The sequence below is a fragment of the Bubalus bubalis genome, chromosome 5 (genome assembly GCF_019923935.1).
Source record: "Bubalus bubalis isolate 160015118507 breed Murrah chromosome 5, NDDB_SH_1, whole genome shotgun sequence".
In the NCBI taxonomy this organism is placed as follows: Eukaryota; Metazoa; Chordata; class Mammalia; order Artiodactyla; family Bovidae; genus Bubalus; species Bubalus bubalis.
In genome coordinates this window covers 52,486,483-52,500,510 of record NC_059161.1, presented here as the reverse complement: position 1 = coordinate 52,500,510, position 14,028 = coordinate 52,486,483, and the positions used below count along the sequence as shown (strand labels likewise).

At 39.3% G+C, this 14,028-nt stretch overlaps 1 protein-coding gene across 1 annotated transcript; it reads left to right on the top strand.

The window, feature by feature from the left end:
- The first annotated feature begins 438 nt into the window (after positions 1-438).
- On the top strand, positions 439-11,163 carry SRP9 (signal recognition particle 9). Its single transcript, XM_006079726.4, has 3 exons — positions 439-646; positions 5,326-5,394; positions 9,605-11,163. The coding sequence occupies exons 1-3, from the start codon at positions 575-577 to the stop codon at positions 9,722-9,724; spliced, it is 261 nt and encodes an 86-aa protein (XP_006079788.1). The 5' UTR covers positions 439-574; the 3' UTR covers positions 9,725-11,163.
- The last annotated feature ends 2,865 nt before the right edge of the window (positions 11,164-14,028 follow it).

The following is a 14,028-nucleotide window of genomic DNA, read 5'->3' as shown; positions in this document are numbered from 1 at the left end:
CTACGGATCTAAAATGGGCCTCGACGTCCTGCCCTGCCCACCTGTTCAACACCCGTCATGTTTCTCAAGATTCAACTTGTGCCATCCCTGTTAGCGTCCTCTAGACACAGATGTCTATCATATAAAGCTCTCCATTGCACCCTTCCTTTATGTCTCCCCTTTCTTTTACTAAGCTGTAGGCGTATCACTAAGCCGCTCTGTCTTTGCTGAAGAAACCTGGGGTTTACCGTTGTAGTCCAGCCCGAAGGACAGCGGGACAGATCCTCCTCCAGTCCTACAAGAGGCGCTGTGGCAACCTCCATCGTCTCCCTTCTCTTCACCTCTTCGGACCCTCTCCCAGACTCACACGCTTGGGGCTCCGCCTCCTAGGCAACATCCCTCCTTCCCATTGGGCAAGGACGATCCTGGCTGGCCAATGGAGCGAGGCGTTGGTGCGAGGCGGCGCCACCATCTTTGAGCGTCTGGGCCCCTGTCTCGGTAGGCGGCTGTGGGAGTTAGGGAGGTAGGTGTGCCGTGCCGCGCCGCCTCCGGTACACAGCCGTGTCTCTTTCTGTCCTTCTGCCGCGGTCCCACGATGCCGCAGTACCAGACTTGGGAGGAGTTCAGTCGCGCAGCGGAGAAACTCTACCTCGCCGACCCAATGAAGGTAAATCGCAGGCGGACCCAGTGTCTCTGTCCCAGCTCCGGGTCAGGATGTCTTCTCTGCCGTCCGCTCGGCCTCCGGAGCTTCTGCAGCATCCTAGGAGGTGCTGTGTGTGAAGAGAGACGGACTCCGCGCGAAGTCCGATTGTTCTTTTTGTCTCTTCTCTTAATAAGGGCCCAGTGAAGCCTGAAATCAGCAAAATCAGGGTCAAGTCTGGGCTCTAAGAAGCCTTCCCCCCTCTACAATCCCTGAGCTTCCCTATCGTTGGTTTACGTGTCTCTAAGGGCAGGGCTCCTCCCCGCTGCAGCTTCGGCCTCCTGTGGCGCTTCAGTTCAGTTCAGTCGCTCAGTCGTGTCCGACTCTGCGACCCTATGGACTGCACCACGCTAAGCTTCCCTGTCCATCACCAACTCCCGGAGCTTACTCAGACTCATGTCCATCGAGTCGGTGATGCCATCCAACCATCTCATCCTCTATCGTCCCCTTCTCCCGCCTTCAATCTTTCCCAGCATCAGGGTCTTTTCGAATGAGTCAGTTCTTCGCATCCGGTGGCCAAAGTATTGGAGTTTCAGCATCAGTCCTTCCAATGAATATTCAGGACTGATTTCCTTTAGGATGAACTGGTTGGATCTCCTTGCAGTCCAAGGGACTCTCAAGAATCTTCTCCAACACCACAGTTCAAAAGCATCAAAGACCCCAATTTGGAGGCATCTACCTCCCGCAGATTAGTGGTTCTTAATATTTTGGAGGTTAGTGCCCTTTGAGAGCAGGAGAATGCACTTAACACATAAATGTTTGTAAACAGTTTTAGGGGGTCCGTGGATCCCTGTGGGCTTCACTGGAGGCTCAGACAGTAAAGAATCTGCCTGCAATGCAGGAGACCTGTGTTTGATCCCTGGGTCAGGTAGATCCCCTGAGAAGGGAATGGCAACCCACTCCAGTATTCTTGGCCTGGAGAATTCCATGGACAGAGGAGCCTGGCGGGACTGGTCTAGAGTCCATAGGGTCACAAAGAGTCAGACACAAAGTGAGCGAGTAACACACACACATGGATCTCTGTAATTCATTCATGGCCCCCATAAAATTATAATAAGCTAACCTCTGACATCGACTTATCATAATTTTATGGGGGCCATGAATGAATTACAGGGATCCGTGTGTGTGTGTGTGAGTAACCAAAGAGGTTGCAAGGACAAGAATTTAGCGTTTGGGTCTTGATTTTTCTTCCTCTTGGTATTTATTGTCATCTAAATACTATTTGAAATATTAAAAAGCCCTGCTAGCTTTTTAGACCTAGATAAGTAACAAGAAGCCGGAAACATTCTTAGTTCCATTCTTTGCAATAAAGTGATGTAATAGTAATAAATGATAAAATGAATTAGATACTTGTGAAATTGAGTACTTTGTTTATGACACAATTTCTAGCTCCTCCATTTGGTTGATTTTGTTCATAGGATCATTTGTTTCTTTAAGCAGTGTACCATGAGGACTATACAGGACTTTTGTAGAAGTACCCACAGTGTAAACTAAAAATATTTGGAAAGATAGTAAAGAATATGCAAATCCACAGTAAGAATAATAATACTATAAGAATGTGGTCATAGTTATAGGGAAAATGAAAATAAAATGATTATTATTGAGCATTGCTATGAACAAAGCATGTGTAGAATAGGCAGGAGAGGGAGAGCCTAGGAGTTCTGTTCAGAAAATTCCAGTGGCCTAAAAACTTGTGCCTTCTCAGGATAACTTTCACTGCTTTTTAACTGATTTTTTTTTTGATAGGTCGGTGAGGGGAAGAGGGGGAAGAGAGCTGGACTGACAGTTGTATTGAATACCCTCCATGTGACAGACATTTTATGTATATACACTTAACTGTATAATTTATGTATACAATTGAAGACAGTCCCTTGAGGTAGTTGAATGAACAGTCTTAGATACATTAAATGATTTGCCTGGTGATCGCTAAGAGATTAGGCTAAAATTTGAACGCACATCTCTAAACACCGTGTTCATGCTGTTTCTACCAGTCTATACTGCTGAAACTAAAGAAGAAAAGAAATTTTGTCAGAACTCTTTGGGATCTGTTTTACAGAATTCTTTGTCTTCTCTCTCTCTTGATCATATTTATCACCTTTTACCATTCTCCATTGCATCTGCTCTAAGTGAAGATGGTATTATTGCTGGACCATGTAATAACCTCTTTGTCTGCCTGCATTTAAAATTCCTTTTTCACTCTCATACATACTGCAGCTATCTCAGACACAAAAATTGAATTCCCAGTTTCCTGTTTTAAAACTAGTTCTTCACTGATTGCTGGTAAAAGTCCCATCTTCCAGGCCCCAGTCTGACCCTCTCTCCAGTCTTGTTGGCTTTGTCTCCCACCATTTCCACCGTCCTCATCCCTAGCTAGCCTCAGAAAGCTACAGAATGCATCATATCTTCATTCAGACTGCTGCTTCAGCCTTTCTCCTAACTTCTTCCCTAAAAGAAAGAAAACAAAAAATGCATTTCTGCAGCCATTTCCATAAATTCTTTTTACACTTTCCCTTCCCCCAATCTAAATTACTTGTTTCCTCTTTTAGCATTTTACCTGTGTATGTCTTTCTAGGACTTAATTCATGTTGTCTTATGTTTTGATTATTTAAGTTGGTTGAATTACTAAAAAAGCAAGAACCTTGACTTCTTTTTCTTCTTAGTGGCATCTGACATGGTAACTTAGGTGCTTTCTAATTTACCAGTAGAAAGGGAATTGGGGCTTCCCAGGTGGTGCTGGTGGTAAAGAACTCGCCTGCCAATACAGAAGACTTAGCGGGTTCCAGATCCCCTGGAGGAGGGCATGGCAGCCCACTCCAGTATCCTTGCCTGAAGAATCCCGTGGACATAGGCACCTGGCAGGCTATATAGTCCATGGGATTGCAAAGAGTTTTTAAACTCATTTCTCCTAATGAAGCCACTGGGTATTTTTTTAAGCAGGAGTTAAAACTTTACATAGTTGTCATGCTTAGTACGTTTTTAAGTTGGTTTCCTTTTGTTTCCAGAGGGCTGAATTTTTTTAATATGTAAAACTGAATTTACTAGCTCAATAAGTAGAATCTTATTAGGTAGTCTAAAGATACTTACACCTACTTAAGTGCTTGGTGAGTTCCCTTTGCTCCCTCACCAAGACAAATCTCAGGATGATACGACCTTTTTTAATTTGCAAACCCAGGAGAGTAGAAGGCATAATGAGAAAAGCTATAGAAAAAGCTCTAATAGCCCTTTTTATCTAGTTTCCAGAATTATCTTGAGGGTCCTGTGCTGCATTGGAGCCATTTTAAATATATGTTCTTGTTTTGTCTGGTAGATACTTAGCAATTTTTAAAACAGCTAGCTAAAGCTAAATTAGAGTTATTTATTATATTTTTGATTAATAAGAAACTTGACTCTGCTGCAGTACACTGTTTTGAATCCATCATTTAAAGAAATAAAAATAATATTCATGGAGGTTGTAAACTCTATTGGGAGCTGTTTTCTTTTATTGGAATATACTAATATCTAAATCATTTTCTTGGCTTCCTAACTGTAGAACACCCAATAGCAGAAAGTGCTGTGTAGCATGGCACTCAATGTAGGAGTTATTCTAGATGTGGAAAGTTGTGTCTTATATCATGGCATCGTGAGAAAGATACGATTTTGCTGAGTAATTAGTCTGAGTCCACCTCTTGAGAGCCATGGGAAAATGGAAAGTATGAACTGCAACTGCAGTGCTTTCTCCTGGGAAATGGATTTGAACTTTACTAGCCATTTCTGTTACTCCCCGCCGCCCCCCCCCCCCCCGGTTTTTTTTTTTTTTTTCCTATCAGTCCTCTGTGGCTAGATGTGTGGGTATTATAGGGGAGAAGAAAACCCTCTCTTTTACTCTCTTAGGTTTCATAACTGGGGCTCTGCAAATTAAACTGACGAAAGACAGGTTAATAAATAGAAAGACTTTACACTTAGCATAGAAATTCACAAAGAGGAGGAATTTGGGACCTTTATACCATCTTAAGGGTGGGAAAGTATGGGAGGGAGGTTGGACAGAGGAAAAGAGATTTGGGGCTTCTGGGAGGGAGTACGTTCTGAGAAGATGCTTAGGAAATGTATGGGCAATATTAGAGTTGTCTGGTAAGGTTTTTAGGGAACAAACCTTCTTCTCTTTTCCCAGGGAGAAGAAACACCTTTACAATTGGAAACTTACGTAATCTTTACAAAGCTTAATTTATGTCTTGCTTTTGATCAGAAAGGGCAGAGAACTAATTGCCTTCAGCTCAAAACTTTCCTTTGGCTGAAGTGGTATACTTTTGAGGTAGCATGCTGTGAATACCCTTCAGTACATAGTCTTACTGGCAAGAAATGCCAAACCACCTTAAGAGTCTTAAAGACATTCTCTGAATATGGGTGTGCCTTGGGAATTTTCAGTACATCTTTTCAAAGTGGCTGAAAATAAAATACCTGACTTTCTTTTAAGTCTTAAAAATATTGTAGCAATAGGAATGCACAAAATGCTGTTTTCCCTCATTTCAGTAATGATAAGTTTACAGTAAAGGTACCTTTAGATATTTTGGCTATTCTAAAAGGATCTATTTTCGCTCGCTTGAAGACTAAATTATTTATGAGAAATGTCTTCTGAGTTCACTGTTTCTAAATATGTATTTTTATTTCAGGCCCGTGTGGTTCTCAAATATAGGCATTCTGATGGGAGTTTGTGTATTAAAGTAACAGATGATTTAGTTGTAAGTATACATTTTTATTTGTTGCATACTTTCAGATTTGTTTGAGTTAATCATTTGTTTGAAATTATTTACATAGAATTTATGCAAGTCACCCATTAGAATGCTTCTTTTGTGTTTCATTCCCAAGTCAAGAGCCTTGTTCTTGAAGCTATTTTTATAGGCACTTGGAAAGATAATTCACCTTGCTTCATTAATACAGTTTGTCAGGTCTAGTTTAATAACAGCTGAACAAAAGGAACATAGAGACCAAACATAGATACAGGGGTAAAGGTTTCCTTGTAGATGTGTGAGGAGTAAATGGTATCTGAACACAAGTTACGGGCTCTGTAGTTGCGTTTCTCTCGTTCCCTGTCTGCTCATTCCTGTCGCTTCCTCACCCCATTTATTTCTCACCCCTCTGCCATGTGGTTTCTACATGAAGTCTTTCCCTGAACCTGCTCTCAGTGAGGGCTCAGCAGCAGCCCCTTCATTTTCAAACCCAGCAGTTCATATCTTGCTTCATCTCCTGGCTGCTTTTAATATTTTTAATATTTATTTGGCTGCACCAGGTCTTCGTTGAGATATGCAAAATCCTTAATTGCAGAATTCGGGTTCTTAGTTGCAGCATGTGGGATCTAGTTCCCTGATCAGGGGTCAACCTGGGCCCCCTGCATTGGGAGCGCAGAGTCTTAGACACTGGACCACCATGGAAGTCCCCCTCCTGGCTGCTTTTGATACAGAAAACCACTTCTTGTAGAAATTATTTTGGCATCTGTGGCTCCCTTTTATCTTGTTTTTCTTTCTCTGTTTATTTCATTCTTTGCTAGTTATTTTGCTGACTTGCCCCATCAATGTTGGTTTCTCCAGGATTCTGTCCTTGATGTCATCTTACCACTTCTGGATCAGTCCATTAAGTCCAGTACTGCTTGTATGTCTGTTTCCAATTTTGTACCTTTAGCTCATATTTTTCTTTTGGCTTCCTGACTAGGTCTGAGTTGAGCATCTTTCCTCCTCTACTTGGTAAGGTTAGCCTGTCTAGAATGAAGTCCTCATCCCTTATCAAACTGGTTCCTTCTGCTTCCTGTCTTTAATTACACTGTCATCTACCTGCTCAGAACCTGGGAATCATTTTTGGTCCCTTCCTTTCCCTTATTCTCACATTTACTATTCCTTCATTTGAAAAACTTGTATTTTGATCCTCTGATAAGTTCCATATGCTTTGCTGGGCATTTGTGAATTATTGATTCAAGGTCTCATCTCATTTCCTGTCGTGAACCCTCCATCTTCATTGCTGACCTCTTAAGGCCTCATTGTCGCTTGCCTGGACTAGTAGCTCTGTGTCCCTGCTTCCAGTTCGTCCTTCAGTTGTCCTAATACTACTGTCCTGCCAGAGTGATTTCTAAAAATGCAAATTGGATTCTTACTACCCTGCTTAACAATCTTTAGTGGCTTCTCATCACTCATAATGTAAACTCCACCCTCACATCCCCTCTAATCTCTTGTCTTTTTATGTTACTTAAGGGCTCCTTTAATATGCCATGCAGTCTTAGGCCTCTGAGCTTTTGAACAAGTCTGTCTCCATCTTTGCAGTATTGAATCCCACCCCTGCCCCCATGTGACAAGCCAACTGCTTATATTTCAAAACCCATCTCAGAAGGACTGCTTCATTTCTTGTTTTTATTTCTGCCTCTTTTTATGCTGTTTCACAATTTTTTTTTTAATCACATTTGACTTTTAATAGGTTGTGGGCTTCAAAATAACAAGAATAGATGAGTGATAGTCTTACTGTATTTGAGGTGACTAGTCCTGACCCAAAGGGTACCTAGCAAGCATTTCTTTTAATGGATTAACTCTTTTAAAAATCTCATAGTGACTTTAAAAATGACTTTCGGTCGTATCTTTTACTGTATTTGTATTCAGGGTTCCATTATGAGGTTGCATGAAGTCAGATCTTTTTAAATTAGTGTCATATCTTCTAAGAACCTATTGAGTTTGGTGAGTGTGAAATGCGAAAAAGCAGTAAATTGAGCTGTTGTGTGCTAAACCTAGGTTGAGGAGATTTGAATCCTAGCTTAGCAATCTAACAGCATTTTAGTCTTGGGGAAGATCAGGCCAAAAGTTTGGCTTTGGGGGCCTTAATCTGTGAAGTGCCATAGTAATAGTCTGCTCATCTAATTGGGTTGTTGTACAAAGTAAATGAAATATGTGAAAGTGCTTAGCACTAGTGCCTGCCACTTAGTAGGTTCAATAAATGTATACTTGAATCCTGAGCATTCACATTGAGAAAAATGTTACTTGTGATTTTCACAGAGTGGATAGATATGTCTACTGAAGAGAAATTGGTATGTTCTGCTTTAAAAATAGAGGAAAATGCAGAATTGAATTCAATACAAAAGACTTTACCTCCAAATGATGACTTTTGGCCTCTGGTAATGATTAAATATAGTTAAAGATCCATGGTAAGCAATACTGGAAAGAACTTTAACATTAATGATTTCTGTGATAAGATCTAAGTATAAAGGATTCTTTTTGTTCCCTTTCTTAAAACTACTGAGAATTAGTCCTTATCTAGAAGGGACCAAAGATAGAATCAAATCCATCATACTAAATAATAAATGTGTGAACCAACTCCAATGAAAAAATCTATTTTCTAATGATTTTTAAAGAAAAGTTTGTATACTTCCCTCAGTAATTCATTTTAATGGCTTAGAAAACTTCTTAGACTTTATTATCTTAGAGCTTTGACTTTTTTATAGTCCCATTTATGCATCTTCTGTTTCTAATTCCATGTCTGATTTATAATATTGTTTTCTTTGGACCTCTTTCTATGTCAAACTGTAGTGAGAAGGTATATGTTCTCCTATAGTACATACACTAAAATTGAAACTCTGGAGATGATTATGGCCACTTTATAAGATTGTTAGACAGATTTGTACAATGTGTGAACTTTTCTAAGTAAGTGGTTTAAGGGCTGTATGAATTCAAATCAGTTGCGCATTGTCAACCACAAATTGGCACTTGCCATCTACCTCTACAAGGATTAAATCATGTGCTGCTGCAGCTGCTGACCTCCAGCGCCCCTTGAAGGAGCCCATGATGGAGAACAGAAATGAGGCACTCTCTGCTCCCCGAAACCTGGCAGGACAGGTCTTCAGATAGTTAGATATTCTCAGGAGCTGATTTTCTGAGCCCAGTTCTTATATCTCCTTGTATCTAGAAAAGCACTAAAATCTTTCATGGTGATGACTGTTTCTCACGACAGGCAGAAGCGTCATGAGACCAGCAGAAACTTTCTAAAAAATAAACATGCTTGATTGCATGTACTCCCCCTTCACCAGAATTGGATGTATACTGTCCTTCTCCTTTTGTCTTTGGAACAGTCTCTCAGAGCTGTTTGAGGTGCTGTCTCCTGGGCTGCAGTCCTCATATTGCCCCAAATAAAACTTTTAACTCATGACTCTGATGTGCGGTTTTTTTAAGTTGACAGTACGATCAAGTTGAACTCCAACAAATCAGTTTAAGTTGATGAATATTACTGCAGGATCACAAAGTTCCCATTGCTTAAAACTCATATGAATCCATAAGATGGGCTGAAAAAAAATGGATTTGTGTTACAAAATGAGACTGCCGCCTTAAGTTTGATAATTTGGAAGATTCTAGATGAAGAATTGAATGTAAAGCAAGGAAGAGTTTGGATTGGTTTAAAAGTTATAAATAATACCAGAAATCAAGGTTGAACAAATTTATCTAGCTTGATGTAGGTAGCAACCAGCAGTAAGCAAGGAATTCCTGATTTTTAAAAGATTATCATTAACCATACACTTCCCATTTCATAAACAGAGAAAGAGATCCTAAAATGTATATGCTTTTCCCACTATAACTATAGAATCACTTATAACCAGATCCCAGGGAGAAATTACCTGATTCCAACCTTTAATTTTTCTCATCAGACCATGGCAGAATTTGATTACATTAGTCTACTGATCATTTTTGAGATGCTTTGAATAGAGTGCATTTTGTTTTTTGTCCATAGCAGTGGCATTTTAAATATTATAAAATACTAAACTTAAGGAATGTAATTGTGGGAACCTGGAAACTTGAATGATCTCTGGAGGAAGTAAAGCAAAACAGTGGTAGGGAAGGACTCAGATTTTTACCCAAGAATATGTTTGCTATGTCGTTAGTAATCTAGTTTTACATAGTTAATGTGTGCTTTTAAAATTCCTGACAGTGTTTGGTGTATAGAACAGACCAAGCTCAAGATGTAAAGAAGATTGAGAAATTCCACAGTCAACTAATGCGGCTTATGGTGGCCAAGGAATCCCGCAGTGTTGCCATGGAAACGGACTGAATGGTTTGAAATGAAGACTGTTATGTTCTTAGGAAGTAAATATCTTTTGAATTTGAAAAAGTATTGGGAGAGAAAATACTTTATGTAACGAAGTGGGCTGTTCAGAAGCCAAGAGATCATTTTTTTTGTACTTTGTTTTTTAATGTTTACTTTAGAGAGCCAGGAATGTAAATGCTTTCAGTTAGAAAGCCTTTATTTATTTTTTGGAGATTGAACAAGAAATGCATCTATCTTGGAAACTTTTTGTAGATTATTTGGTGTTAAGCAAAATAAATAATTACTCGCTGTTAAGTTTGTATCAGTAACTTGAAAATGAGATTAAGAAAAGCTAGTTCTTCCTTAAATTTAGTTAATCTGTGTTTAAAAGAAAATTGAATATAATTGTTTTGCTAGATTGATGTATTTTTTTCAGAGCATAAATTTTGTGCTGTTGATGACCAGCAAATATAAAATAAGGTAACTGGAATTAACTGTGCACAGCAATATAGCTGATTATATATAGTAGTGTAGTCTCAATTATATCTAAAAATAATTATGCAAACAAGTATGCTTTACCTTAAACTTTACAAATTTAAGCTATATTTTTAAATATAAGGGATTCATATTATCATTAACTTGTTGAGCAAAGACTTACTTTGAATCTAATTTTCAGTGCTCTGAAACATCTGCAGTTACTTTAAATGCATGAACAGAATGATCACTAATAGATTGAAATTACTATATTACAGAAATATTTGCCACATATTTGCCATCTATCTTTTCTCAGAAGGGCTAAAGATTATCTGAACTGTTAAATTTTTGCATACCTCTGATACCCCAGCCCATTTCTGTCTTTACTTAACCAAGGTATTAAGCATGACTGTCACAACTATTTCCTTTAAACCAGAAATATATTATTTGACATTTATCTTATATTTGCAATTAATTTTACCAACCTAAATATAATATGTTGATTCCTACATTAAAATATTCTTTTGTTTGGAATCTGTTGTGTTGACCAGCGTTTCAATATGCAAGGTTCCATTAACTGTATGAATTTTGGCATGTTTCAGAGAGGTCAGCAAATAAAATATTACGTAAATGTGTATTATGTCTCTTTAAGTTTTCAACTTCTTAAGGATAATTGATTTCTTGACTGGGATATTCTATAATAGTTTAGACTAAAGTGAGCCTAATTATGCGGTATGTACGTTTTATTTGTTTCTTCGTACTTTTATTACTCAGCTTTCTCTGTTATGGCATTTGTTTTTTTTTTTTTTCCCCCCTCTGTTTCTCACAGTTGTATTACAAAAGAACCATGCTAGCTTTTTCAAGTCTCCTATTGATAGACATTTGGTTGTTCCCAGTCTTTTGCTGTTAGGATGCTGCACTGAATATACACATGAGTAGTATATGTGTACATTAAATTTCTAGGAATAAAATTGGTGAGTCAAAGGGCATATGTATTTCTAATTTTAATAGATATTGTCAAATTGCTTTACACGGCGATTGTCCCATTTTGCATGCCCAGCATAAACGCAGGAGAATGCTGTTTTCTTACAACATTGCTGCACAAAAATAGAAATTCCGGATTTTTGGCATTCTGATGTGTAAAACACAGTTGTTGTTCAGTTGCTAAGTTGTGTCCAGCTCTTTTGCCACCCTGTGGACTGTAGCCCACCAAGCTCCTCTGTCCATGGTATTTCTCAGGCAAGAATGCTAGAGTGAGTTGCCATTTCTGTCTCCAGGGCATTTTGTTTTCTTGAGTAAGAAAAGTAACTAACATCAGGGACTTCTCTGGTGGTCCAGTGGTCAAGAGTCCATCTTGTACTGCAATGATGTGGATACGATCCCTGGTCAGGGACTAGAATCCCACATGTTGCAGAGCAGCTAAGCCTGTGAGCCACAACTAGAGAGTCTGTACACCGTGATGAAAGATCCTGCACGGCTCAAAGAAAATCCTGTGTGCCACAGTTGAGGCCCAGCGCAGCCAAATATTTACAAAAGAAAAGTAACATCAGGTAATGCAGGGGTTTTTTGGGTTTTGGCTGTTTCCTGCCCATAATAAAAACTGGAGGGTTTTTTGGCCTTTGTCTTTCTCATTTAAATCTTCTACTTTTTAACACTATGAAGATAACCTGGAAGGGGAGGGACATAGGTTTGGGTTCTTTGAATCCTTGTAGCAGTGATTAAGAGCAGAAGTTCCAAGGCAGACTGTGTTGCAATCTTGGCTCCACTACTTCTACTTCCTAGTTCTGTGGTTTTTGAGAGGATATTTCTCCATTGTCTTCTGTGGAAATTGGGCTGAAAGTAGTAGTCATAGGGCTTTGAGGATTAAATGGCATAATCTACTTTAAGTCCTTGGCACATTGCCTGGAGCATAGTAAAAGCTCAATAAATGGTAGCTATTATTACTGTACGGTTGTTATTTTTCAGTGGAATCGGTATAAGTAACCAGCTCTTAAGTTTTCTCATTTTAATTGAATAGTTATTTATAAGTTAACATCTGCCTTTTCTACCAAGCTGTGTCTACTATCAAATGCTATTTTTGGCAGATGGGAAGTAAAACAAGATTGTCTCCATGGAGAGTGTTTTTATGTAGTGGGGGAACTGAAATCTTAAATCTAAGACATGTTCATTTGTACTGACACAAAATTATTAAGAGAACTAACTGATGGTGAAAATATTAAGTCTCTCAAAGACTGTATAATAATAAAACTCCAAATTATATATTCTAAAAGTCACAGTGCTATATACTCTGACTTTTTTCTTTTATTAGGAGGTATTTCTGGATACTATAATCACACTTTTCATGGACTAATTTTTTTTTTTAAATCATTCTACATGGCTTATGGGATCTTGGTTCCCCACCCAGGGTCCTGGCAGTGAGAGCCTCAAGTCCTAACCACTGGACTGCCAGGGGATTTCCCATGGACTAATTTTTAGCAAACTGTTTTGTGATGTATTTAATCAAATACAGTAAATTACATTACTGACCCTAAAGTAATCCAAATGCAGTTATCATAGTAATTAACATTCTAGGTACAATTAACAGTTCAAATAATTTTTGTTCTCTTCTTAGGAAGACCCACTGTCCTTGGAGCACATAGCATTGTTGGAGTATTAAGCATTGTTGGCTACATGTGTTCTCTGTTATAAAGGGCTGGCTTTTCCCTTCTCCCTAGCCTGTCAACGTTTTGTCTTAAAAATATAAAATTTGTTAGTCAGAGCTCTAAGTGATTAGAGGCTGTATTGGCAGCATTTTATAGTTGATGTCTTCTGTTACCCGTAGAAAAATCTAACACTAGCAACAGTATGATGATAATAGTCTTGAAAGTACAGCTGACCCTTGAACAACATGAGTTTGAACTGTATGGGTCCACTTATATGCCAGTTCCTTTCATAAATACGTAATACAGTAATATACAATCTGCAGTTGGTTGGAATTAAGTTCTGGAGGGCTGGCTACAAAGTTAAAATTGGATTTTCTACTGCAGGGAGTGTCAGCACTCCTAACCCTTGCATTCATTATTCAGTTCAGTCGCTCAGTCGTGTCTGACTCTTTGTGACCCCGTGAGCTGCAGCACACCAGGCCTCCCTGTCCATCACCAACTCCCGGAGTCCACCCAAACCCCCATGTCCATCAAGTCGGTGATGCTATCCAACCATCTCATCCTCTGTCGTCCCCTTCTCCTACCCTCAATCTTTCCCAGCATCAGGGTCTTTTCAAATGAGTCAGGTCTTCACATCAGGTGGCCAAAGTATTGGAGTTTCAGCTTCAACATCAGTCCCTCCAATGAACACCCAGGACTGATCTCCTTTAGGATGGACTTGTTGGATCTCCTTGCAGTCCAAGGGACTCTCAAGAGTCTTCTCCAACACCACAGTTCAAAAGTGTCAATTCTTTGGCACTCAGCTTTCTTTATAGTCCAACTCTCACATCCATACATGACCACTGGAAAAACCATAGCCTTGACTAGACAGACCTTTGTTGGCAAAGTAAGCTCTCTGCTTTTGAATATGCTGTCTAGGTTGATCATAACGTTCCTTCCAAGGAGTAAGCGTCTTTTAATTTCATGGCTGCAGTCACCATCTGCAGTGATTTTGGAGCCCCCAAAAATAAAGTCTGACACTGTTTCCACTGTTTCCCCATCTATTTCCCATGAAGTGATGGGACCAGATGCCATGATCTTCGTTTTCTGAATGTTGTTTTAAGCCAACTTTTTCACTCTCCTCTTTGACTTTCATCAAGAAGCTCTTTAGTTCCTCTTCACTTTCTGCCATAAGGGTGGTATCATCTGCATATCTGAGGTTATTGATATTTC

Coding starts and splice junctions, on each gene's coding strand:
- SRP9 (XM_006079726.4), top strand. CDS start 575: ATGCCGCAGTACCAGACTTGGGAGGAGTTCAGTCGCGCAGCGGAGAAA. Junction 647..5,325: donor ACCTCGCCGACCCAATGAAG/GTAAATCGCAGG, acceptor TTTTTATTTCAG/GCCCGTGTGGTTCTCAAATA. Junction 5,395..9,604: donor AAGTAACAGATGATTTAGTT/GTAAGTATACAT, acceptor AATTCCTGACAG/TGTTTGGTGTATAGAACAGA.